This window comes from Carettochelys insculpta, chromosome 14 (genome assembly GCF_033958435.1).
Source record: "Carettochelys insculpta isolate YL-2023 chromosome 14, ASM3395843v1, whole genome shotgun sequence".
NCBI classification, from domain to species: Eukaryota; Metazoa; Chordata; order Testudines; family Carettochelyidae; genus Carettochelys; species Carettochelys insculpta.
In genome coordinates, this window is record NC_134150.1 from 23,907,915 (window position 1) to 23,935,724 (window position 27,810).

The 27,810-nt window shown below is 42.8% G+C and overlaps 1 protein-coding gene across 5 annotated transcripts in view; it reads left to right on the plus strand.

The window, feature by feature from the left end:
- TDRD12 (tudor domain containing 12) overlaps positions 1 to 27,810 on the plus strand; it is a 139,290-nt gene that overhangs the window by 41,596 nt on the left and 69,884 nt on the right. For all 5 annotated transcript variants that reach the window (XR_012647420.1, XM_075008300.1, XM_075008302.1 and 2 more), the window contains exons 14-15: positions 13,474 to 13,630; positions 21,146 to 21,273. Coding sequence is in view for 4 of the 5 variants with exons in the window: in XM_075008300.1 (XP_074864401.1) it covers positions 13,474 to 13,630; positions 21,146 to 21,273 (285 nt within the window). In the remaining variant the exon portion in view is untranslated. The remainder of the gene's footprint in view (positions 1 to 13,473; positions 13,631 to 21,145; positions 21,274 to 27,810) is intronic.

Here is a 27,810-nt window from a genome sequence, read left to right on the forward strand (position 1 = left end):
ATGCAGAAGTAAGGGATGTGAAATGACTTCTTATACAATATGGTTTCCACAACTCCCCCCTTTTAGCCTTAAAAAGGCTAACTCAGAAGCCATTTCATGGATACATGTTCATTAAAGTATTTACATACACCTTTTGTTCTTTCCTTTGCTCACCATGCCTTAAAATCATTACCTCCACTTCCCTGCTGGTAAGAACCTGTTCGGCTCCTTTTAGAGCACAGGAAATATAACATTTAATTCACAAGAAACAGAAATAAACACAAAGGATTATTGCCAATACTAATGCTATTCCCTGCAAAATCCCAGTTCCCACATGTCTAATCCAACCTCCCAACCAACCCTGGGGGGTCCAACTTTCCTCCTGCTTAAGGCTCATCACAGCCTTCTCAATTTCTGAGGCATCTTCCTCTACTTCATTGCTGGTGTCTGTAATATACACACAGCATTCCTTTCCCACCATGGCACAAACCCCGCTCTTACTTGCTAGGACGTGATCTAGGGCCATTCGGTTTTGGAGGACCATTTGCCTCACTTCCCCTAATTCCTTATCAATAGTTCGGAGGGCTTTGGTTGTCGCGTTGGCTACTTTCTCAAAAGCTTCCTCCAGCCACCAGATCTCCTTTATCGCAAAGGCTACACCCAAACCTGGAGTTGTGACTCCCCAGTACTGTGCCACATTCGTTATTGCTCGATAGTTTCGGACTCTGCTACTGGGAAGACGGTCTACTATCTGAATGGCTGGGAAGGCTGCCCCAATATAGCAGGTTCCACTCCAATTTATGGGCAGGGTTTTATATGCCCTTTGGCCACATAATGGCCACCCTTAGCTGTTAAGGCTTTACTGCATTGGGGTTTCATCATACACTGCAAATAGTACCTGAAGATGTCAAGGTTGGCAGGGCCTTTATCTTATGCCAACCCCCATTCTGGACAACGCTTACCTTGCACCTGCTTTTCCCCACCTGGGCTCCTGTGCCATTGCACGTCCAATAATATTCTCCAACTGAGGTTATGGCTAAACAAACGTATCCTAGGCCACTAAACCCTTTATCATACCATGTGTCATTCTGGCCCAGTTCATCAAACCACATGCCATTCATCTGAGTGTTATTTAGTGGGACTGGAATCATTGGGACACCCCCTTCTGAATGTACAGGGCTATGAGCACATCTCCAAGAATCTGTGGTGTTAAACTCTAGGGAAACTTGGTTCATTAAAAGCATGAACATATTTGGGCCATATAGACTGTAGCTACTGGGTATTAAAAACAAAACTGAACATAAGTTCAGCAGGATTTGTTTGGCCAGCCCCATTTTGGCTGCTGTTCAGGACTTCGTAGCTTTCTTCACCTATCGCTGGCAGGTTTCCTGGGCCGTAGTTGGTACCTTAGTCTTGGTCCCTTAGGTTTGTCTGCTTCTGGGCCTGGATTGCCGGTACCAGGCCTGCGCTGATCCCCCATCTACTTCTGGACCTGGGTTTCCGGCACCAGGTCTGCGGAGTTCCTGTTCAGGACCTGCCTCTGTAGGACCTGAAACTGGTTTGCAGTGGGAGGTGTGGATCCAGGTGGCAGTCCCTTGCACTCCAGAGTGGTATGGGACTTGGTAGGGGCCCTTCCACTTTGGTTCCAGGGCAGTCTTTCGCTGGCGTCTCTTCACACAGACCCAATCTCCTGGTTGCAGCTTATGGCACGGTTCAGTTGGGGCCTCCAGGAAAGCGTCCTTGACCTGTGAATGATAGGACTGCACACACCTCATAAGTTTCTGACAGTACTTAACTATGCTTCCTTTGATAAGTGTGGTATTGGCCTGGTCGATCTTCGGGCTGCTCAGCTGTCTCATGGGCCAGCCACACACAATCTCATAGGGACTAAGTCCAGTGAAGTGCGTACCTCTATTACTGGAGATCACGAGGGGTATTCCCCAGGGTGGGATATAATGACTTAGAAGTCTTTGCCATTCTGATGGTGTTAGCTTTTCTGCACGGATGAGCTTTTACCCATCCCGAGAACAAACAAACAATAACCAGCACGTATTCAAAAGATTTACATCTGGGTAGTTGAATGGAGTTCATCTGTAAATTTAGGAACGGTCCTAAAAGGCAGAGATCTGGTTGCCAGAACTGTCTTTACAGGTTTGCCCACGTTGTGGGCTTGGCAGACAGGGCAAGCCAGACAGTAGACCTCTGCCACTTGGGAGAATTTGGGAGCAAACCAATTTTGTTTGAACATCAGTAATCATATCCCCCCTTTTGCTTATATGAGCCATGCTGTGGTGCACACAAGCAAGATAAGGGAGAAGGACCTTGGGCACAACCAGGCGGCCGTCCGGGAGCGCCAAAGGTGGTCAGGATGCAAAAGGCATACATCCAGTCTCCAGGTGGTATTTTCCACATTTAGGGCCTGATCTTGGAATAGTGCAGTGTCAATAAGAGTTGCAATAGCAGACTGGGAGTCTGTAAAAATAGGAAATAGTGAAGTGGCCCAAGAAGGGAAAGGGCTGAAGCCTTAGCTGCTGAGTTAGCCAAGGCGTTTCCACATGTAACTTCATCATGAGCACCCTGATGAACAGCACACTTAGTAACTGCAACAGCACATGGTAACTGCAAGGCATTTAATAAGGCAGCAACATACGGACCATTTTTTTAAATTTGTGAGCCCATGTGTATTTTTATTTACTTACCAATATAGACAACTTAACAATGCTATTAATAAAACAAGCACAAACAAAATACAAAACCATGCTTTTCATTTTGAAAGGAGATTCATGATGTTTTAGGTTGTTCTTCGGTAACTACCAGTTGTTTTTTTGGGTTCTTTTTTGTGTGTTTCTGAAAGACAAAAGAATAATTTTCTACCCCCTACCTTTTGAGAGTGGCCGATTACATCTTAAAATACAGTTTACATCTTAAATATGCTTAGTTTCTTAAATTCTGCAAGCTACTTTGAATTTTTGTCAGACTCTTCAGAGTTAGTGATTTACTCTTTCCCTCTAATCACATGCTTGCTCTCTTAAAAATGAAAACTTTAGTAGTTTAGATTTTACCATTTGAAGGTGTTATTACAGGGATCTGACTTTCCCTTTGACTTTTATTACTCCCCTTCATTAAAAGACAATTATATACATTGCACTTTATTACAGGGTCACTCAAGTTAAGTGCATTTTTTTAAACACGTGTTTCACTACTCTAACTCATTTTACAGTGCTGTACACAGCTTACATTCCCTTTTATACATTTGGGCAGTTAAATCCCAATAGAAACCCTTTATATTCTTTTAGCAAGTTTTACTGAATTATAGAGATTTAAATTTGATTTTTTTAGAACTGGCCAAATTTGGGCTACTGAAGGGGCTCTGGGTATTCATGAGTACCCCTTCCTTTAGTAAATCTTGGATTTATAAAGCTGAGAGCTGTTGGCAGATCGGTATTAAACCCTTCTCCTAACTTGTATATTTGGGTTACCAGACTCTGCAGATCCCTGTGGTCCTGTTGGGCATAACTCTTAGCAGGAGATTTCAAATACATCTCACCCATTATTTCTATATATTAATGTTACCTCTATAATTTACTTAACTTTACAACAGAAGGAAGATTTTAACTCTGTGATCTTATTTAGGTTTTACACAACTTTTGTTCTCTGACATTGGAAGGTGTCCACATTGGAAGGCGTCCCACCCTTATGGATACACCAGCCAGCCAGACAGACAAAAATACCCCAGACCAGTCAAAAGCAAAGACACTCCAAAACAACTGGATGAAGAGTGCAGATTAGTACAGATTCTAATTGCCAGACACTTGGCAGTACAAAACCAAAACAGCTCTTTTTGCTGCAAGGGCAAGTTGTCAGATTCTGACACAAGCACATGTTAGCAAGACAATTAATTTAAACAAAACTCCATGACAGAGACACACATATCGCAACATAAATGCTTGCATGACTACAGTCTGTACCACAAAGAGTTAAGTAATTGAAAAAAAGAACTTGAACTAACAGCTTTCAGAGTTGGGCAGTTTCTTCAAGGTTTTATAGTCTGGGCTTTTGTTCAAACAGCTGTTTCTCACAGCCCAGATGCAACTGCTCCAATAGTCCTTACTTCCAGTAACTTGTGTTTGAGAATTTTTTTTGCTACCTTTTGATTCTAATGCCCTCTGGAGATAAATAATTTTTTTTGGGGGTTGGGGTGTTGTTTTTTTCTTTTTTTACTTTTTTTTTCTGTTTAAGTCAAATGTACCCTCTAGAGGAAATTGCTTTGAAGGATCATTTCTGGTATACCGATTCCATTTATCTAAAAACTTACCAGTAGACTGACCTATCCCCATAATTTATTTTCTCCCTGGCCATGTCTACACTAGCCAAAAACTTTGAAATGGCCATGCAAATGACCATTTCGAAGTTTACTCATGAAGTGCTGAAATACATATTCAGCGCCTCGTTAGCATGCAGTCAGCCGCAGCACTTCGAAATTGACGCGGCTCATCCAGACGGGGCTCCTTTTTGAAAGGACCCCGGCCACTTCGAAGTCCCCTTATTCCTATCTGCTCATAGGAATAAGGGGACTTGGAAGTAGCCAGGGTCCTTTCGAAAAGCTGCCCTGTCTGGACGAGCCGCGCGGCGGCGAGCTACGTCAATTTTGAAGTGCCGCGGCTGCCCGCGTGCCAATGAGGTGCTGAATACGTGTTTCAGCGCTTCATTAGTAAACTTCGAAATGGTCATTTGCATGGCCATTTCCAAGTTTTTAGCTAGTGTGGACATAGCCCCTGTGAGGCACCGAACCGGAGTTCAGCTGGCTCATAGGGTGCAAGGCACTGAACCAAAGTTCACCTGGCTTGCAAGATCTCTCCCTGCAAGGCACTGAACCGAAGTTCACCTGGCTTACAGAGGGCGAGGCACTGGACCAGAGTCCACCTGGCTCGCCAGATCTTTACTCCCCCTCTCCTCCCTGTGAGGCACCGAACTGGAGTTCACCTGGCTCACGGGGTGCGAGGCACTGGACCGAAGCCCACCTGGCTCGCGGTGGGGTTTCTAGCACCCACTCCAGCCCGGCAGGACGTCTGAGTCCTGGTGCCTGGAAGCGGCCTGGCAGGAGTTAAGTTTGTCCGGGCTTAGGGATATCTTTAAAGGTTAGTCTTTCTTCAGAACAGAAACAGAGGGAGACTACAAGGCTTTCCACAGTTCTGTGTGCCGAAAGAGAGTAGTTGCACCACACCAGCTTTTAGCGTCCAAACACAGAGGGTCCAGCTCATGGCTGCCTCACTAGAGACACCGGTGTGCCCTTTGGGAATTGTGACATACAAGACAGGCCTAATAGACAAAGACAGACACAAACAAATAAGGAATGTTAGCTGCTCCCACAAAGGTGGAACCCGTAGCTTCCCCTTACCCTGATGGCCGGCCGTCACTCCAGTCCCAAGCCCCTGCTGGGAGTTTTTGTAACAGGTATCCCCCTTACCTTCTTTTGAGCGCTTTTGAGAGGCTTGGAAGTGGGGTGCTAGTCCCTCCATCCAGGCAAGTGGTGTGTTGGGATCTCAGTGGAACCTCCAGATTGTTGAAGCAAAAGACCTCTCTGTGTTTAGGCAGCTAACATTCGGCTTTATTGAATTCAATAAGGCAACAGGTGAGCCACACTGGACACTGGTAGAATCAGGTCCAGCAAGGCTGCTTGATGCAGCTCACTCTAGTATTTTATACCCTTGCACAAACAAAGCCCAGCGTCAGAGGCAATTAGAGAATCGTAAATCACTTCTCAAGGGGAAACCATTATCAGCAAACAGAAACAGGTACGGTGGGAGCTGGAGCCTTAACTCCAAACAGTCCATTAACACATTCCATAGAGCTCATCCTCCCTGCCATTCCCAAATAGGTCAAGGAAAGGACAGGCTCTTGTGAGCATACAGAAGTAAGGGATGTGAAATGACTTCTTATACAAGATGGCTTCCACAATATGTAACCCTTCTGTCCGAAGGAATTGGCAGCAACCAGGGCCAGGTTCAACATCTAGGAGTTCCTTTTCATCCATCTCACACAGAACTGGCTCGAGCTCCCACCCAGTAGCCTGGGAAATTCACCCGCTCCTGGGTGCCTCGGAGAGGCAATGCTTCCCCGCTCGCAAACACAGAGTCTGAGTGTAGAAAACAACTTTTAATAGAAGAGGTAGAAAAGTCAATTAGCATAAGCTTGAGAAAATTATCACACCCAGAATTGATAACTAATCCTCAAATAACTGTCCTGGCTCAAATCCATTGAGCAATGTCCTTGGCCTCTCAGGGTCACCAGTCCAATACTGTAAACAGCCAATCCACGCACCCAACTTTCTCCGCACCCCCCAATTCAAATGCCCCACTTACAATTTGGTCCAGTCCATGTGGGCGCTGACACCTCATGCTGATGCATTCCTTCACAGAACCTGAGATGATATCACCTTTGCGCAGGTCTGGCGTTCTGCTTTCTCCTGCCAGCCGTCCCAGTCGCGTCATCCATCTGTCTGCTGCTCCTCCTACCAGCCGCCCGCCGGTCACGCTGTCCTCTGCTCCTCCAACTGGCTGCCCACCCACCGGTTGCACTGTCTGTTCGCCGCAGTGGGGTCTGGTCTGAGGCAAAACCCTGTGCTTTCAGCTCTTGGTGGCCTCAGCTGCCACCCTGTCATTTCAGCTCTAGGTATCCACCGAACTGGAGTCTCATAAAAACACTAGTATCCAGTTCTGTCTTTTAGCAGGTGGGGAGGGCTAGTCAAACAGGCTTATAGCTGCAGGGCCAAGGCCTTCAGCTGGCTGGTCATCTCCTTTACAATGCTTTAAGCCAGGGAGCCCTGTGTAATCCATGTCTTATCCAGTTATGTTGACTGCCCTGTCCCCCACAATGACTTGGAGCATTGGTGAGATTTCACAATTCTTTATACTGAATGTTAGCATAAATTTTGATTTTACAACAATGTGTTTACAATAGGCAAAATCGCATTGCTTCATTGCTACCCATGAGTCTTTGTTTGCAAGGTATCACACATGCACACCTCTGCATTCTCATGCAAATGATCTCTGAGAGAGACATTCCTCCCATCCTTCAGCAGCATTGAATTCCTTCTGACCACCTTTACGTTCTCTTGCAAATGATTTCTGGGAGACACAATCCTCCCAGCCTTCAGCAGCATTCAGTTCCTCCTGGCACATTTCTTACACATACCTAAAATAGTTCATCCATAGAGAACACCTTATGACAAATTCCAGTTACTGCACAAGGTAGCTTGCTTTTTTTCTTGCTTTCTTTCTTTGCGTTTTTTTCCCTTATCTCCCACACCCTGTTCTGTTTTTGCTATGTGCTGTTAAATGCTCCTACAGTTCAGTGTAAAGGAGCTGAATTTCATTGGTAGGTAAATGCAGTCCTTGCTGTTGGGTATTTTGTCTAGAGCACTTTTGGATCCTTCAGCAAAGATTTTTATGATTACTGAAAGGTTGTGCATTGTAGTATTTAGAAGAGTAATGTTTGTTCTCTAACATGTACTGTGATTAGGGAAGGCAAGATATATTTGTTACACCACTTCATTAATATTATAGGGCCAGTCATTCTTCGTGGTGGCAGAAGTGGAGACATTATTATGGATTCTCGTTTGGGCTGATACACATTGCGTAGCAATTGAAGAACTTATATGTAAAATGCAGATGAGAAAGTGATAAACCTTCATCAAGTGCTAGCTCATATCCATCCCACGATAGGTGTGTGCTCACCCTATGTTCCAGTGCTGGAAGTCTTTCTCTTAGCGGTACGCATAGGTCTGGTGACCCCTGCAGTTGCACCTTTGTGGTGCTGTCTAAGGGTCATTGCATGCTACCCCCAGGCTCAACTTCTTCTTGCCACCAGTGACAGAACATTGGAACTGCTGCGCTCCAGATTGTTTCTTTCCTTTCTGCATAAGCACTATGTTTTAGTAGAAAGTTCTCTCAGTAGTTTAGCAATGAAACAAGCAGTCCTGTAGCACCTTAAACTAACAATTTTAATTATTAGGTAATGAACTTTTGTGGGTAAGACCAACTTCATCAGATTGTTTTTCAGTCTAGTTAGTATCCCAGATAGGGCTTTGTCTAAGGAAGGGGCATGCCCCTGTGCCCAGATTTTAACCCATGTTTAGAATGCAAGTGTCCTGTGCTAATTAGTGACCTGCATAACAGCTGCCTGAGGTGTTTAGGCAAAGGGCACATTAGTGACAAGTGCTGTATTTTCAAGTCATATAAACCTTGGCTGGAAAAAGAGACATTCAGCCCAGGCACTTCTAATGGAGTTGACACTAGCCATGGCATCAAAGGTCAGATCGGACTTGGCCCCAACTGCTGTAGCCTCGGTGTGGGGTGCTCCACTGGTGCCCTCCTTGGACCAGCATTATTCTCCCTTGTAAGGCCAAGGTGCTAGCAAGCAGCACTCCCCAATGTCCCTCAGGGCAGAGGGAAGAAGGGTGGAGGGGCCAGGCCTGTACCAGGCAGTTTGTTGACCTCCTCAGGGGAGTGAGGGTCGACTCGTGGAGTGGCTGACACCTTCCCATTTTGTTCCTGCAACGCTGAGTAGTGATGAAGACCTTCAGCATGTGGAAGATCAGTCTATCCTGGAGACCTTTTGGGCAGTGCAAGATATATTGATTTTGATGGTACCGGATGCACTGTCCCAGGCATTGGTTCAGTTCAGGGGCAAGTCTGTGTTGGGACCGATGTGGGCATTGCCTTCCCAGTGGCCTTAATCCCCTCCCAAGGTACCATCCCACTAGCACTCCCCCCATGCACAGCTTATGTGCGTCGGGCAGTGGGACAACAGCTTTGCATGCGCCCTTACACTCAGCAGCTGGCAACTAGATTTCTCTTACTGTAGCTTTCTGTTTTGTATATTTGAGTGATAACTTCTAAACCCAGTTAATTAATTAAACAAGCCATAAGGATTAGCTAAGAGAGACTACTTTTTCTAGCAACATCCAACAGAGCTAACAACTTGTCAGATCACACTTATACTAAAAGGCACAGGAAGAGTCTTGAAGAATGATGCATTGCAGAGTGGATTCTCTCAGCCATATGCACATCTTTAGCTGTGTGATTTTCTCCCAATAAGTAGTTTTCCATACGATGATTCATTCTTGTAACTAGGTCCTGCATCATTTTCATGTACTGCTTATTCTTGACAACTTTTCCCTTTCTTTACCCAGTGAGCGATATTTTTCAAAATATTCTCTGATAAGGTCTCTTTTGTGCCCCGAACCCATGACACTTTTCCTGAGGTAAATGTGTGGGAGCATATAGGAAGTTGTGTATTCTCTGAGTAGCGTGTTTGCTTTTTCTTGCCAGCCCACTCCACTGTTCTTTCTATGTTTCCTCTGTCCTTTCCCTATATATTGTCTCTCTGTCCTCAAGGCATTGTCTTAACTAATTCTTCTGCCCAGCTTGGCCAAGGTCCACCACATCCTAATGATAGAACAAAACCAATCCTATCCAGCTTGTCTTTCTGTGCACATTACTTTTTACTCTGCTGAGAAACAGAATTGAAAGCTCGGAACTCTCAAGAAGCAACAGCTAGCAGCTAGGCTGGACATCCTAGAGCCATTAATTTATTTTCATGAGACTACAAGTGCATGTGTAGCATGTTTGTGATGAGCTTTAATTGTAATTTATTTTTAAATAACAAATTTAGTATTTTATTGATGATTTTAAAATAAAAAATCCAGTTTAATTTCAAATTATGTTTTTTTTTTTAAAAAATGTAAAGAAATTGATTTTTATCCACCTGCTAGTCACCACACGGAAACCTTCAAATACCGGGTTTCTGGATACCAAGGAAGATGCTAGAAGATGGCACTGAGCGAGACTCCCTGCGTCTGGGCCAAGCTCTGGCAATAGCAGCATCACTTCCTCTGCAATGCTGCTCCCATAGGGATGGGCATAAGGGCAGTGGCCAGTGCCATGTTTCCCTTGGAACCAGTGGGGGTTCACTCAACCCATCTAGCCAGCTACTTGACCTCCATGGATATCAGCCTCAGGTTACCTTTGCAAAGAGTCAACCCTGGAGAAAGACCAGGCACAGAGCCCAGCCACCACAAGTCTGCCCAACAAGAGGAGATGGATGTGGCACCACTGGTGTCCGCCATTGTATCCCTGCCAGAAACCACTGCAAGGTCCGTGCACCCTGTACCACAGGAGGATGTCAAGATTCATCAAGCAGGTAGCAATTAGTCTGAGGCTTCAGTCAGAGAAACCTGAGGAAACCATGGACATGTCTTTGATGTATTAAGTCACTGGCACTGGCTCAGGTAGCCCCTACCCTTGCATGAAGGAGTCTGAAAGATCACAACAATCCCATGGCAAATCTCCTCCTCCTTCCTGTTAATCTTCAAAAGGTCTGAGAAGAACAACTTTGAACCATGACTGCCTTTGCTCCCACCCTGCACCAAACTCTCTTGTGGTGGAGGCAGGCAACAGGGTGCAGCATCCAATGAGAAAAACTCCAAAAGACTAGATTTGTTTGTCTTGAGCAGTTTATAATCATGCGTGGCTAACCATCAAGCTTTTTTGGCCTCTTTGACTTCAACATATGGCAAGCCATGACTAAATTTGAGGAGGTGCTCCCAAATGAGTCCAGGAAGGATTTCAGAGTGCTCTTAAAAGAGGGAATAGTAGCGGCCAGAGCAGCCTTGCAAGCTGCCTCTGATATGGTGGACTTGGTTGCTTGCATGATGAAGTCTGCTGTCACTATGCCTTGCATGTTCTAGTTATTTATCTCTGGTCTGTCCTTGGAGGTGCAGCACACTCTCTGGGACCTCCCTTTCAACATCTGTACTCTGCTGAATGGACAGAGTCTAAGTAACATGGTTGGTTGTAAGGACTCCACGCTATGCTTTCGACTCTGATGTTGTATGTTCTTACACCAACCTGAAAATGCTTCAACCTTTGCACTTCACCAGCCAGACTAATTAATCCCAGGAAGAGCTCCCTGCCAGAAAGAATAAAGGATACAAGTGCAGTTTGAGCCAGTCATTGGCTCCTGCCCAGTTGGGCTCCTCCCACCCCAAGCAAGGAACAGTTTTGAGGGTAAAATTAAGGGTGACATACCAGACATCCAGGTGGATCCAGTTTCCACTATTTGGCAACCACCCTTCCCATTTCCTGCCGGTGTGGACTTCCATCACATCAGAACAATGGATCCTAAGCACTGTCTCTTTGGAATATACACTCCAATTCCTCTCTACTGTCTCTCCCCATTTTTCTTCAGGGATTGTTCTCACAAGAGCCTTCTTGTATTGCAGGTTAGGGATTTGTTGTGGTTGGGAGTTGGAAGAATTTCCACCCCATTATCAGAACAGGGGTTTCTATTCCAGATATTTCCCAATCCTGAAGGCCAAGTGAGGCCTTTAGCCCATCTGGGACCCAAGAGTCCTGAATGTATATCTACAGACGTTCAAGTTTTGTATGGTATCCCTGGCTTTGATTATCCTTGCCCTGGATCCAGGATACTGGTATGCCACCTGAAGGATGCTTACTTCCATATGGCGACTTTCTCTGGCTACAGACACGTCCTTCAATTTATGGTGGGAACATTCCTCTATCAGTTTGCAGTCCTTCCCTTTGACCTGGCCATGACACCAAGTGTATCACAGTCGTGGGAGTCTACCTCAGACATTGGGGTAGATTTACCTTTACCATGATGACTAGTTGTTCAACAGCAGGTGCAGTTGTCAGGTCCAAAACAGTATTGTGATCCTCCTAGTCACCTCGTGAGACTTGGGACTCATACTTGGTGACATAAAGTCCATGTTAGTATTGGTCCAGAAGATAGAATTCATTGTGGAATGGGCGTGAGCAAACACTCAAAGAAGAAGACATTTACCTGTTTGTAATTGGTGGTGTTTGAAATATATTGTTCATGTCCATTCCATATCTTGCCCTCCTTCCCCCTCTTTGGAGTTTCTGGCAAGAAGGAACTGAGAGTGGAGGGAGCATGCAGTGCTAGTTATGCTGTACCTTGGAGGAGCCACTCCTTGGATTGCCAGGGCTGAGGGAAAAACTTCCAGCATCAGTGCATATGGCGGGCACATACCTATTGTGGGATAGACATAAGCAACGTATCTTGAAGTATATCAGTAGCAGTAGCAGTCATGTAGCACTTTGAGGAATAGCAAAATAATTTATTAGGTGATGAGCTTTCATGGGGCAAGTCCACTTTTTCAGATCTGGAAATAGTGCTGTACTGGAAATGGTGTTGAAAGTGAATTGGCATGACAACTGTATAGCAGAGAGAGAGACAAAAAACAGTGAAATGAAAACTGACAAATCAGCTACATAGGACAGAAGAGGAGCTGAAGGGTGGGAAGGAGAGGAGAGAAAATTACTTACTGCAAGAGTCTGTTAAGTTAAATGACCTTCCTGAAATCGCAATGAATATCAAAGATGAGGAAGCTGTCTTTGTAATGAGGAAGGTAATTTCTGTCTCTACTAAGACCAAGCCACAAAGTGTCAAATTTGAGAATAAAATCCAGTTCAGATGTTTCCCTTCGTAATCTGGTGTTAAGATATAGACCAACATGGCTACCTCTCCGTTACTCTTCACTGGAGGTTTTTCTGAATGTTCAAGATATGTATGACTGGACGGATGCAGAACCACTGAATCTGAGTAGTCATTACTACAGTAGTTCTCTAGAGCTAAGTTTTTTTGTACATCTGAATTCAAACTTTTGATAAGTCTGTGCTTTTTTGGGCCTTTGAAACACTAAAGCCAGGATCTGAATTAACCAAATTTATCGACATATTATATGGATCTGTATGCTCAGGCCTTTAAACAGAGGAAAACCCTTGTCTCAAGACCACTATTCTTGAGCTCTTGGCACATCTGTGGCAAACAAAGGGTAGGTGTTAGTAAAAGAGCTTAGTAAGGAAACCAGTTGGAAGTTCTTTTCCACATTCGTTAGCTACTGAAAACTGAGTTCCAGATTTTTTTGCATAGGGATTGGTTATGTAGGGCCAACCTTCCACAAAGTCATTCACATGGATACATGCACACACAGTTCAAGCACTATCATATGTATGCATACAGAGAATAAGGGTTTTTAAATATTGTCTGCATGTGATAGCTTTTCCAAAGTGCATGCACAGAAATTTGCGAAAGTACAAAGGATGGATGGTTTTTGGCCCATTGAAAAATCTGAGCTACAGTAGCCAAGTAGCCATGACTGAATCATGCATATCTATTGCTAGTTGTTTATTCTATGCAATTGTGCTTTCTGTTCTGCTCTAATTAGACTTTCTTCTAATCCTGTATCCATCCGGGACCTACATTATTTGCATGTAACAATTTGAGAAAACCTACTGTACTGAGATCTTGATTTACAATATAAGCAAAATCACTCACATTTCATGTTTTATTGTTGCCGTACATGACTGATTACTAATTTTACATAGTCTAGCATTCTAAACTTCAAATTGCATGAAATGATATGTGTGTTCTGTTGTGTGTTTACAGCCAGTAGCATTAATTGTATGTCCGGGGTGGAGGAAAGCACAACTTGTTTTTGAATTATTGGAAAAATATGGCAGATGCTCCAGGCCACTTCATCCATTGTTGATATTGTTAGGCCTGAATAAAGAAGAAGCCAAAAATGTGAAACTGCGAAGAGGATGTAAGACTTTTTTTGTTGCTTGTTTATACTGTAAAATGTAGGTGTTAGCTTAAATTGGTAACGTGTTTTTGTACTTATGTAAGTCTGGCTTTAAATTAAAATAATTTTTGACAACTCGTTTAGCATTGGAATTCTATGGAAGTGATGAAGCTTGGAACAGTTTAATATTGGTACAGTGAAAACTGCCTCATGCTGCTCTGCCAGTGTATTTAAGTCCTTACTTATAAAGACCTCTGTTTAAGACCTTATTAAAGTATTTGGCATGCCTTCATGTGTATCACAGTGTTAGATGACACAAATAAAATTAATATTCACCAGGCTTTGTGCTGGGGCTTCACAGCATTTAATGAATCATGAACAGGCCACCTGACCTAACTACAACCATAATTATTAGGCAATTTGCATTGAGTATTACAATGGAAGTGTGTTTTAAAGGATTTGACATCCGGAAATGGCAATAGGTATGTACATGGATATGAATAGGGCAGTCCATGCATTAGGGACAGCGTGGATGGAGGAGAAGTGGAGGTGTGTTGGAGATGTGCGCTCCTAAACACATACTCGTGGCCATTGTCACTCTGAACCAATAACAGTAGCTGTTGAAGTCTAGGCTTTTAAATCCATTTTACTACCTATCCTGTGGTGGTGTTTTCATTACAATTTTGAGGCTTTTTGTTAAGAGTTGTTACCTGAATTTTTTTTTCTGAAATGGAGAAGAATATACAGGAAACAAACATTGAAAGGATATTTTTAAATGACCTGTTTTGGCTTTCTACTCTCATGTATCATGCATGCTATCTGAAATCCCCAGTGAGTGAGTTCAGGGTGTGATTGAGACAAATTTATATCTTGTTTCTCAATTGGTGTTAGGTTTGTCTGCTCAGTCTGAGTATTCTTTATATCATAAATGGCTGTATAACTATCAATTTTGTTGTGTTATATTTACAATACATTTAAATTATGTTTGCTGATTATTTGCAAATCTGAGCCCATATCTCTAGATTCTAGTGCAGCAGTTTTCAACTAGTGTGCTGCGGTACTCTGGTGTGCCATGAAATTTAATCAATTTTCCCTCACTGTGGCTCTTTTTCGAGCCACTGTGGGGGACAGCAGAAAGAATTGATGACTGCGCACCAGCTGGAGCTCAAACAGCAAGGCTGGGTCCCAGCTGGTGTGCGTTTTGTCAGTTCCTCTCTGCAATGCATACACGGGGCCTGGCAGAGCCACTGTGAGGGGAAATGACGACTCTGCAGGACCCTGTTTGCACTGGGAGGCAGCTGAAATGCTGGCCTGCTGGTGCAAACAGGCCTGTGAGGAGCTTGTCCACACTCCCAGATCTGGAAAAGGGGAGGTAGGCCAGGTGGTAGCTTGTTGGCGCTTGGCCATCCTGGCTGCAATGGGCTGGTGGGGCGGGGAGCCTGATTTCAGTGGTCATTTGTTTACTCAGCATCCCTAGTACAGCACTGAGCAGATTTGGAAAATGGTTCTGTGTTCACTGTCTAAGGCTGTGTATTCTGTGGTGGATTTGACACATTAATGCATTTGATCCTTGTTTAGTTTGTTTTCATTACTATGTTGCAAACCTTTCTAGTAAGACTGTAACCATTGTACATATAAGTAAATGTGAGGTTTATGACCAATCCATTCAGCTGAAAAAAGTGGGTGTGGTGTGGAATTGTTTTTCTCATTGAAGTGTGCTGTGTTACTGAAAAGGTTGGGAACCTCTGCTCTAGTGTAATACAATCATGTTTTTTCCCCCTCAACATATGCTAATTTTTAAAAAACTAGATTGACTAAACCAGATATGGAAGTGGGAGATAACCCTATGCAGCTACGACTATTTACTTCATTCCTGTTTTTCAAACTGTGAGGTTCTCCTGAGCACAGACTGTTGTTAAGTCTCTATAATGTGACAGTTTGTAGAAGCTGTGTGTGTTTTGGTTTTAAATGTTGGTTGAATCCACATCTCTACTTAGTGAATGGAATGGGCATGTGGCCCTGAGCCATCATTTTACCTCCCTCCTATCCTACTACTGGTGACAGAAATAGTTCCTCTTCAAGTGGTTGCAGATGTGTATTACATCAGCCATCAGGAGCTCTGGATTCTCAGGAATATATATGAGTGGCTCCAGCCCAACCTCCTGCAATGAATTTTTACCTCAGTTTCTGAGAGGACAATTCGATTGTCTCTAAATAGTTAGCACTATCCTTCTAGTTAGTGGTTAGAATATAGTTTAGGAATTAATTTGTTTTATTGTAGCCTTTTTTTTTTTTTTGTGGTCAGCCCTCACCAGGGTTTAAGCACGGTCTTTTGTGTGGGATGGGTGTTCCAAAGAGCCGGTATGTTAGTGGCCATGTTTAGGAGAAGGGCTTAATAAAGAAAAGTTCTCCAGTTGCAGCTTTAAGAAAAGGATTTGGATCACCCAGAACTTGCATTTTAAAATAGCATCTCATAGAGTGGCCAATTTTGCAGTCAGGGCCTTCCATTGATTTCCAAGCCCATCAGCCTACATAGCTGATGTGGAGCTCAGATAGGGTACCAGATTGACTCTTCAAGGACAAAAACTTGTAACACAAGTTGGACCCATTCTGTGGCTCAAAAGTGACTTGTACTCTTATTCTGGATGGTATGCTGGACAGTGCCATCTTTCATCTGGTGTCTAAGAGCAGCATTGTCTGCCTAGTCTTCCGTAGTGAGGTAAAAACAGAACTACACCACAATGTCAACTCCTGTCCTGTGTGTTGATTTGCCAGTGAGTCCAGTACCAATGTCACTTTCAGCACTTGACGGTCTCTTTTGGCCCACCAGGCAGCAGCTGACTTACTCTTTCTTTCCATCTTGGACAGTTCACTGATTCAGGAATCCTTATTTTAGAATGGTACTCCCAGTCGTCCTCAGGTACCTGGGTGGTTGTTTCAAGGGGGACTTGCTAAAGAGGTGAACTTAGTCCCATCACTAACACTGAAACATCCATTTTCAGTACTAAAACCATTTTCAGTGACACAACTTCACTAATCAGGACCTTGATATCAGCAGGACTGATTCCTGATCCTTAGTGTATCTACTGTGATTCCAGCATCGGTCATCTTCTGGTGTCAGCTATTGCTACAGCTTTGGGTTGCTAGTTAGTGACTCTGTTGGCTACAGTGCCTTCTAAAATCTTGATAAATCACTGGATTACAAATGGAACAGCATTTGGTAGGCCCAGCAGGTTTGGTTCCTCTGTGAATGGTAGGCTCTTTGGGATGCTCTTACTCCACCTTGAGATGAGTTGTTGCTTCTTTGCCTTCTAGGTTTTGGTCTCGCAGATCATCTTAATCTTCTGTGAAGGGCTGTCAGTGATACCAGGACTGATCAGAAGACTAGAGAAATTTGCTCAGTGCTTATTGGCCTGTTATAGTATTCGTTTCCAGATTCGCATCCATGAATGACTCCATGTTTTTTAAGATTTCAATTGTATTCTGGACCGAGGTCACTGATTTGTCTGGTTCATCACCATCTGCTTCAATTAGAATATAAGAATCATCATACTGAGTCTGACCAATGATCCACTTAGCTTAGTAGCTTTTCTTCCAACAGTGGCCAATGTCAGGTGATTCAGAAGGAATGAACACAACAGGCAATCATCAAGTGATCATCCCTGATCACCAGTTCTCAGTTTTTGGCCAAAAAAAAAAAAAACGCTAGGGAAACTCTCCCTGTCCATCTTGACTAATAGTCAGTCATTAATGGACTTATCCTTCAGGAATTTATCTACTACGTTTTTGAACCTGTTATGTAGTATTGGCCTTCGTAAGATCCTCTAGCAAATAGTTCCAAAGGTTGACTGAATGTTATGTGAAAAAAATACTTGCTTTTGTTTGTCTCAAACCTACTGCCTATTAATTTCATTTTGTAACCACTAATTCCTGTGTCATGTGAAGAATAACACTTCCTTATTTACTTTCTCCGCACCCATCCTGATTTTATAGAGCTCCATCAGATTCCTCCTTTAGTCATTTCTTTTACAAGCTGAGGAGTCCTGCTGTTACTGATCTGTCCTCATATGGAAGTCATTTCATACCCTTAATACTTTGTTGCTGTTTTTTGAATTTTTTCCAGTTCCAATAAATCTTTTTGAGATGGAGCAACCGCATCCATATGCAGTATTTATGATGTGGGCATACCAAGGATTTATATAAAGGCAATATGATATTTTCTGCCTTATCGATCCCTTTCTTAATGAGTTCCAGTATTGGCTTTTTTGACTGCTGTTACTGTGAATGGATATTTTCAGAGAACTGTCTACAATAACTCGAATATCTCTTTCTTGAGTGATTGTCTGATTTAGATGCCCTTTCCCTCTACCATGATTTTACATATACAGTTGGTATTATATTTGGAATGTTTTCTTTTGGATTAATCGACCTTGAATTTTGTCTGCCATTTTGTTGTCTGGTCACTCAGTTTTGTGAAATCCCTTTTTGTAATTCTTCACATTCTGCTTTGGACTGAACTGTTATGAGTGAGACAGGCAACTCAAGCGTATAGTGTCCTGGCTGAATTCCAATGCTGTAAGAGGCACACCTTTTGCTTCAGAGAGCATTTCTTGTTCCACAACCTCAGTCATCTTCACCAGATGACTCCACAGCCCTGGATTTATCCATCCTGATGCTGGAAGACTAATGCTTGTCAGGACCTTCTGAAGCAGGCATGTCAAAAAAGCCTACTGAAGGCCAGACAAATGAAAACTGATAGCCTTCAGGGCCATCAAAGAAAGGTACTTCTATCAGAAAATTGTAGTTATTTATTGTTATAGATTGTGTGTGAGGTATATTTTGTAATATTTTTTTCAGGTCTTGTTTGACTATAATACAATAATTTTAATTGAGAATTCAATATTTAATATGAATTTTATTGTTTTATAATTTTATTAATAGTTCAAAAATTGAGAAAAGAAACACCTAGCAATGAGGGAAGAAAGGGATAAAGATAGAAAACACTGATGATAAAAGAAGACCAGGGTGAAAAAGCCAAGTCAGAAAAGCCAAAACATCTCAAAGAAAGATGGGACAGATGGTTTTGCAGTGAACATGCAAAGTCAAGTGTGAGGACACCTGTGTTCTATGGCTAGCTCTGCACTGTCTGTGCTGTCAGTTTCATCATCTCTAAAAATGAGGATAACCTACCACACAGGAAAGTCATGCATTACCATCATGAATGAATGAATGGGCTTTGAGATTTGTGTCTGGAAGGAGCAACAGTAAGAGATAATTTAAAGAAGCAGGGTCTGAGGGGACTGGAATTGTGCAGACTTAGAGCATGAAAATAAGCACTGAGAGAAACTACCATCTGATCGATGGAATGCCCTAATCTTATGTCACTAAGGGTGTACTTAAGTCTGAACATTTCCATTGTACAGGGTTTGCTTTGTCAGTCGTGACCAGTTTGAATGATGCTTTGGCTTGTTTTATGTATTTCCCTCTCATCTTTGTATGGGCTGGGTACAATACAGTGAAACCTCTCCCTGGCCCCAAGAGCAGCCTCTTCCGCCAAATGGAGGTTAGGGATTCCCCTTTCCTCCTCCCCTTTGAGGGCCATAGAAGACATCACAATCCAACATTTTTTCCCCTGTGTAGAGGAAACATGGAGAGAGGAAAGGGGCACTGGGAGGGATTGGGTAGCCCCCAGTAGGCGGAGGGCTGATGAGGAGAGTGACCAGGTCAGGATCTCTCAGCTTCTGTGACAATTGTCCAAAGTCCAGAAAGGAGATTTCCTTTGTTCCACCGAAGGAGAAACATTTCATTCCCCTCCCCCTCTGTGACCCCTTCCCCTTCCAGTTTACACTGCTCTCTCCTCCCCCCCGTCCCACAATTCAAAAGCACGTACTCTATTTCCGTTGCCTCTTCTGGCCTCCTGCCAACTGTCTTCCTGCTTCCCTGGCATTCTTGGACACTCTCTCTCTAGGATCCTCTGGCTATGGTCTTAACTGCTACAGGCACGGAAATTAGGGTTATGTCTAAAGAGTTAGTGATGGATAAAAATACTTCAACTAACTGGCTGGATTGTTCAGAAAATGGAGTCTTTCCCCATTCGTCCAACCCACATATGAAGTAGCTCAGACTATTGGCCCACAGATTTACACCAGGCTGGATCTCTTTCTTTGTCTATATTTCAATTTTGGACGTTGCATGGCTGCTACGTAATCTTCTGTGTATATGTTTGCCAAAATTTCTCATCACTGAGATCTAGGTTGTATGCACATCTGGAGAAGTCAATTCTGTGGTCACTTTTTCAGATAGACTCTGAATCCCACTCTGTCACTATTGCATGTGGAATAGCAACAGATAGGTAGCTGTGTTAGTCTATACTCCAGCAAATGGAGTGGGCCATTCTGTTAAAGACCTGAGAATTTGTGTCCTAGAGCAAAGAGAATTTAAAAACAGATTACAATGAGAAGTTTAATTGGAATTCATATTCAAATTTGACACATTAACGCGTGGTATGAGCAGAGACATCAGTTACCTCACACATTACAAGGACTGCCTCCCTTCCTTTGATGCTCATAATTATCTCAAGCAGGACACTTAACCTCCCCCCCCCACATCTCCCTCCTTCAGTCCTATTTGATTTGTGAGTTTTTATTGCAATTTTTTTTGGTCTGTACTTATAAATGTCAGTCTGTATTGGAGATGAGGTTGATCTCATGAAGTGGGTCTGTCCCACGAAAGCTCATCACTGAATAAATCATTTTATTAATATTGTTTGTGATTGACCCATCTATGGGGACTACACATCTGCAACCGCTCAAAGGAAAAAAGTTACTTAATATTACTGGGTTTTGAGAGGTAGGCGCAGGTGTGTTTTTATGACCCATCCTCTCATACTTCCACTTAAGAGTTTCCAGTCTTGGGTTCTAATGGGAAGGAAATGAGTAGGGTCGGAACACTGTCACCTGGTTAAAGCCATAGGAGGGGCTATTCTGTCCAGAGGGCATGAGCATTGCCTTAATGGGTGCTGCTAAGAAAAGCACTCTAGCTTTGGTTCACGCCTAAGTGGAATACATGTCTGCATCCACATTTCCAAGAATACTAACTACTCATGTATAGGTAAGTAACTTTTTTTCCCCCAGCGTACTGCTCTTAGATACTTCAGTTGCTGCCTTCCCATCTCGTTTCTTCCATCACTGCATCCCTGGCATGCACCTGAGCTGTTGAGAGGGAGTGGATGGAACAGGGCCACCTGTTGTTGCTTTACATCACTCAAGAATTGCCCTTCAACAGGGATCCGGATCTTTTGCTGTCTCTTTCTGGACAATTTTTCATTGATTTTTATTCTGCTAGACCAGGAACCAAGGGCTGAGACCATGGGCAGTATGAAAATGGTTTGAAAAGATTAATAATTGTTAATAAATTCAAATAAAATGGTTTGATTTTTATGATAATTGATAATGCTTTAATTGATGGTATAGTATTTTTTAAAATAGGAAACATTACATATCAAAGATGGCTATTAACTTTTCTTCTAAAATATAGGTGAAGTGATTGTAACTACACCACAGAGCCTTTTGAGACTGCTTGAATACCATGGCTTATTATTTCTCAGACTTTGTCATCTTGTTTTTGATGAGATTGATAACTTGTTCTCTGAAGCTAGCAATCAAGTGAGTACTATATACTTTCAGATAATATCCTACTTCAATGATAGAACTTAAAAACCTGTAAAGTGTGTGGGGGACATGATGTGAATATGAACTTTGTATAAACAGAAAATGTATAGCCCATGATTTTAGGGCTCAAGTGTGGCGTGATTTAGAAAACCCACTGGATCTTAAGACCTATTACAGGAGTGTACAAACTGGGGGGCTCACCCCCTTGGGGGACACAGAATTTCAAAAGGGGGGTGCAGCATAGTCAGCTCCCCCTGCCCCCCATCCTGAGTCCTCTGCTGCATCCCGCTGTCTCTGTCAGCTCTGCAGCACTGCCCAGAGGGCGGGCTTGATTCCTTCCTCTGCTCTTACTGGGGTACCTCTGCAGCCTCTCTGGGCTAGGCTGACCTGTGCTGCCAGCCCTTCTGCCCCCTGGGGAGCCACCCTGCCGGGAGTGCTGCAGTCATTTCCAGTCTCCCAGCCTGAGCAAGCTGGGAGGTACATGCCGCACAGGCAGCTGAGTGCACATAAGCTTCCACCTAGACAATTCATGATGGGGTTTTTTTGTTGGTTTGTTTTTTTTCCCCTTTAAGTGTAATTTTGTTGATCTTTTGTTCAACTTTCCCTGGGAGGGCTGGGGGGGGGGGGGGGGGAATGGGCTCTTTAAACAGAAGGGAGCTGTTGGATTTTTTTGTTTTGTTTTTTCCCCACCAAGCTGGAGTGTGGGTGGGATGGATCTTGAAACAACAAGATAATGAGTGTGTGTTTATATATAAAAATAAAAGCACTGCTTCATTTAAAAATTTGAAATATGTTACTGTTTTTATGTGTGTATATTTGCATTTACTGATTAACAACTTCTTACATTCTGCATACTTATATGCACTGAAAGGTGTCTCCCCACCCTCCGCCCCATGAACATAAGTGAAATTTTCGTCAGTTCAGATTACATTAGACAGATTGGAGGTGCCACGGCTAATTGCAGGGATGAAAGGGGGACCCGACATAAAAAGTTTGCTCGCGCCACCATATTATATAGTTTAAAGGAAAAAAACGAAACCTAGGCAGCTTTTGCTGCTAAATCGCCACCAATTTTTAATATGTTTCTTTTTCAGACAAAGCAAACTCTGAAGGGGGTTTCTCCCCACATCTCTCTGCCTTCCAGCTTACTCTGGCTGTTCCTTACAGTTCTCAGATGCATTATTAGATTGCATTATAATAAAAATAGTAATAATACATAATGCATTGTACTATTATCCCCCAAAGTTCAAATACTTTTTCAGTGTGGTGCCTACTGCCTCTGAAGAGTAGAAAAGAAAATACTTTATTTATGGGATTTAGCATTATTTTCTCTTCTTAAGTGGACCACTTTCACCCATGCTTCAAGGAGTCCTCTCCAGTATTCCATTGAGGTCTCATTAAGATTATGACTGGCAGGCCCATCAGTCTTCATGGCATACAAGGCAGAAATGACTTCACGCAGACTTTAGCATATGCCAAATTAAGACAGTCCAAAAATCTGTTAGGGAACCTAAACTACTTTGTAGATAAATTTGTCTTTTGAAAAACACATAGAAGAGTCTCTGGTTTCTGTTCCCTTTTAGAATTCCATTTTCAAGGAACTTAATTGATGTCTTTGTTGTACCTATCAACTTTCTTTCTCTGGAGTATCCTCCAAGAAAGTTTGAGTCCCTTTTCTTTCTGTCTAGATGAAAGGGTAGACGCAAGCTATGTATTGTGAACCTAATGATGCAAAACTTAAGAGCTGTGGCTTGTTTCTAGAAGCAGGCCATTTTAGCTTGTAAATATGCACATTTTTCCAGTCCTTTACCACAGCGGAAATGTTTTCAAGGCAGAGGAGTCTTCTTTTAACTTCCTATCATCAGATTTAACCTTGAAGTTTTTCTGTGAAACTGGCAATATTGGACATTGTTCTTGCTTAACAAAACAGGATTCTCCAGAAGGAGACGCTTGCAGAATATGAGCCCATTTTCTGTCTTTGAATTGAGGAAATTGTGGAGTTTGAGTTATCCAGATGCTACTCTCTCTTTAAGGCCAGATTAGCAGAAAGTGCTATGAGGCCAAGAGGTCATTCCCCTATTAGATCCTGCTGTTGCTAAGCTTACTTTAGTCAGAAGTTCTTAATGGAAGTGGAAGGTGGTATATCTGTAAAAGGCTTTTGTGACAGAAAGATGGCAGTGAGTTTCAAGAAAGAAAATAGCTTTAAGTGCATTTTAGCCAAATAAGTGCTTTTCTGCACATAGGCTTTTTTCTGTACGTAGACCGAATTAAAAAGGTTCAAGCAAAGTATCTTGAATGAGTTCCGTATGTCAAAGACAATTTGGGAATGCCTCTTCATGGTATTAAAATTGTTCTAAATATTTCTAGAGTTTTAAGTTTGTATAATTTAAAATACCATTTGAGAATTTGCAATTCTTGGGTGCAGAGTGGATTTCTTTATATTAAGGCTATTTAAATCAATAAAAAAATCATTGATTTAAATCAAGTTACCAAAAAAGCAGAGTGTGAACTTAATTTTGCAGTAAGTCCCTTTGAACTCACTGGCATATCTGTTGGTTTTTGAGAAAACGAGTATAGAATGGGGGTTACTTAGGAAAAGCTGAGTTATGCTGAAGTAAAATGGCATTACCATTATGGTCTGTGGCCCTGATGTTCCACAGTAAGGGTCATATAAAATAAGAAAATCACACTCGGTGGCACCTGGCAACTGTAGGTTTCTCTTACTGCAGGTTTCCATATTGAATACTTGAGTGATCGATTCTAAATCTAGTTAACTAACTAAGAGTTAAAAGGTTACCACCCAGCTGATCGACTCAGTCATATCCACATCTTCATCCAAATAATTTTCTCCCAAAGAGCAGCTTTCCTTCTGATGTTTCATTCTTGCAGCCAGGCCCAGCATCTCCTTCTTGCACTATTGACACTTGACACATTTGTCTTTTTTACTCAGGGAATTAATTTCTTCAAAGCATTCCCAGAGAGATTCTCTCTTATGTTGAGAAGCCGTGACAGTCTGTGTGCATGTTGAATAATAGCTTCCATTTTGTCCAGTCCACTGCACTGTTCCTTTTTGAGCTGCCTCTGTCCTTTCCTATATATTGTCTGTCTTTTAAGGCGATGTCTTAATTAACTCTTCCTCCAAACTATACAACCATATAAGCACAGAACAAAAACCATCCAGGCTGAGGGGTTTTTTGTATACAATATGATACTTTTTAGTCTGCTGAGAAACAGAAATTGAAAGCCCAGAACCCTGAAGATGTAAGAGCAAGTAGTTAGTCTGGACAGACTAGAGCAGTGGTTCCCTAACTTTTCAGTATCATGCCCCCTCTTTTGATTTTTGAGAAACCCTTACACCCCCTCCCCTTCCTTACCATCATCCAACCCCCCCTTTTAACAAAAAAATTGATTTGTAATTTAAAATAAACACAAAAACTTGACATAAAAACGTTATTTGAAATTAAAAATAAGCACAAATAGTTTTTCTAGGCCCCTTACAGGTGCAGCCCTAGCTGCCTGGTGCAGCCTGAGCTGGCCAGCTGCCTGAGCCCCATGCCAGCCACCAGAGCTGCCTGCACCAGCTATCTGCCCACCTGAGCCCTGTGCTGCTGGAGCCGCCTATCCAAGCTGACCGAGCCCCACACTGCCGGGGCTGCTGCCTGTCTGCCAGCCCAAGCTGCCCAAGCCCTGCAATGCCAGGGCCAGCCACCCAAGCCCCGTAAACTAGCCACCCAAGCCCCGTGAGCCCCCCCTGCCCAAACCTCTCCCCTCCCCCAAAGCCAGGTACCCCCAGTCCCTCAGTCACTCCATCCCTATCACCCAAGCCAGACACCCTCAGCCCCCATCTAGCTCCACCCTTCTCCTCCTTCCCCTGTCCTCCCCAACCCACACTCACTCCACTTTGCAGGAGGCTGATAGCTCCATGTGGGTCTTTGCCAATTTCCTGCTTTTTATAGTGTGTGTGTGCCAGATTGCCCACGTAAAATGGCAGGGGCTGAGAGTGGGAAGCAAAGGCCACGTTTTTCTTTGGGTGGGGAAATGACCGAGGGTGAGGCTGGGTTGCTTTGCGCCCGCCCACACCAGAATTTCTTTACACCCCTCAGTTTGGGAAACTATGGACTAGAGCCATTAATTCATTTTTATGAGACGGTATATGTTTAGCAAGTTTGTCATGAGATTTGATTATAACTATTATTTTTAAATGAGAAATTCAGTATTTTGTTGATGAAAAATAATAAAAATCTGATTTAAATAAAAATCAGATTTGATTTTTTTTAATTAAAAACATTGATTTTTTATCCACCCTACTTGGGTGGTATCTTAATATGTGACAAGTTGGAATTTACTAGCTGTTACATTTCTGATCTTCTGAAGTACTGTCTGTTGGATATGTCTCTCACCTTCTATTCAAACAGTCACTGCCTTAGCTCTGGTGGCTGAAGGAGTTCTCCACATGAGTAGTGCACCAGACTTGCTGCAATCCTGCATTTATTGTAGACAGCTGTATCCTTTTTGTGAGGGTGGGTGGTGGCAGGTCTTTCAAGTCATCCCAGTTTATGTTTGTATCCCCTCTAGGATACTGTGAGCATCTGAGCAGCTGTACAAACAGTGAAGGAATAGCATCCTTATTTTCCCCTGATGTTCCAGGCAACTGGAACAATATTGAATTGGTATTTCTTCCGCAAATCAGAAGTGCTAGGCTGCTGAATATGTTTTGGAGCAGTAGTACCTTTGTTAGGAATAAGCATATGTCTGCAGAGGGTTAGGCATGAGAAAGCTATAGCTGCATAGGGGCAATCAAGCTGCTCTGGTATTCAAGGTTAGAATTATGAGGGAACCTGCAGAGTCTCTGTAGAACTTCAAAACCTGGCATGGGTCTGCCTTGTGCAGTTGCTGTGTTAATTTTGAGATATTTTTTCTTAGAACATAAGAACGGCCATACTGGGTCAGACCAAAGGTCCATCTATCCCAGTATCCTGTCTGCTGACGGTAGCCAATGCCAGGTGCCCCAGAGGAGGTGAACCAAAGACAATGATCAAGCAATTTGTCTCCTGCCATCCATCTCCCACCTTCGACAAAAGGCTAGTCACCATACCTTGCCCCTTGCTAATAGCCATCTATGGACCTAACCTCCAAATATTTATCGAGCTCTTTTTTAAACTCTGTTAGAGTCCTGGCCTTCACAGCGTCCTCTGGTTAGAAGTTCCACAGGTTGACTGTGCGTTGTGTGAAGAAAAAATTTCTTTTATTTAGTTTTGAACCTACTACCCATTAATTTCATTTGGTGTCCTCTAGTTCTTATATTATGGGAACAAGTAAATAACTTTTCTGTATTCACTTTCTCCATACCATTCATGATTTTATATACCTCTATCATATCGCCCCTCAGTCTCCTCTTTTCTAGAATGAAAAGTCCCAGTCTCTCTTGCATCTCCTCATATGGGACTCATTCCAAACCCTTAATCATTTTAGTTGCCCTTTTCTGAACCTTTTCTAATGCCAATATATTTTTTTTGAGGTGAGGAGACCACATCTGCACACAGTACTCAAGATGTGGGCGTACCATAGTTTTATATAGGGGAAATAAGATATTCTTCGTCTTATTTTCTATCCATTTTTTTAATAATTCCTAACATCCTATTTGCTTTACTGACTGCCGGTGCACACTGCGTGGATGTTTTCAGAGAACTATCCACTAAAATTCCAAGATCCCTTTCCTGATCTGTTGTAGCTAAATTTGCCCCCATCCTATTGTATGTATAATTGGGGTTATTTTTCCCAATGTGCCTTACCTTACGCTTACACTTGCTGAGATCTTTTTGAAGTTCTTCACAGTCTGCTTTGGTTTTGCCTAACCTGAACAGTTTGGTGTCATCTGCAGACTTTGCCACCTCACTGCTTATCCCTTTCTCTAGATCATTGGTGAATAAGTTGAACAAGATTGGTCCCAGGACTGACCCTTGGGGAACGCCACTAGTTACCCCCTTCCATTGTGAAAATTTACCATTTATTCCTACCCTTTGTTTCCTGTCTTTTAACCAGTTTCCAATCCATGAAAGGATCTTTGCTCCCATCCCACGACCACCTAATTTACATAAGAGCCTTTGGTGAGGGACCGTGTCAAAGGCTTTCTGGAAATCTAAGTATACTATGTCTACTGGATGCTATGTCTACTGTCCGCATGTTTGTTAACCGCTTCAAAGAACTCTAATAGATTAGTAAGATGTGACTTCCCTTTACAGAAACCGTGTTGACATTTGCTCAACAAATCATGTTCTTCTACGTGTCTGACAATTTTATTCTTTACTATTGTTTCTACTAATTTGTCTGGTACTGATGTTAGACTTACCGGTCTATAATTCCTAGGGTCTCCTTTAGAGCCCTTTTTAAATATTGGTGTTTATATTAGCTGTCTTCCAGTCATTGGCTACCGAAGCTGATTTAAAGGATAGGTTACAAACGACCGTTAATAGTGCCGCAATTTTACATTTGAGTTTTTTCAGAACCCTTGGGTGAATACCATCTGGTCCT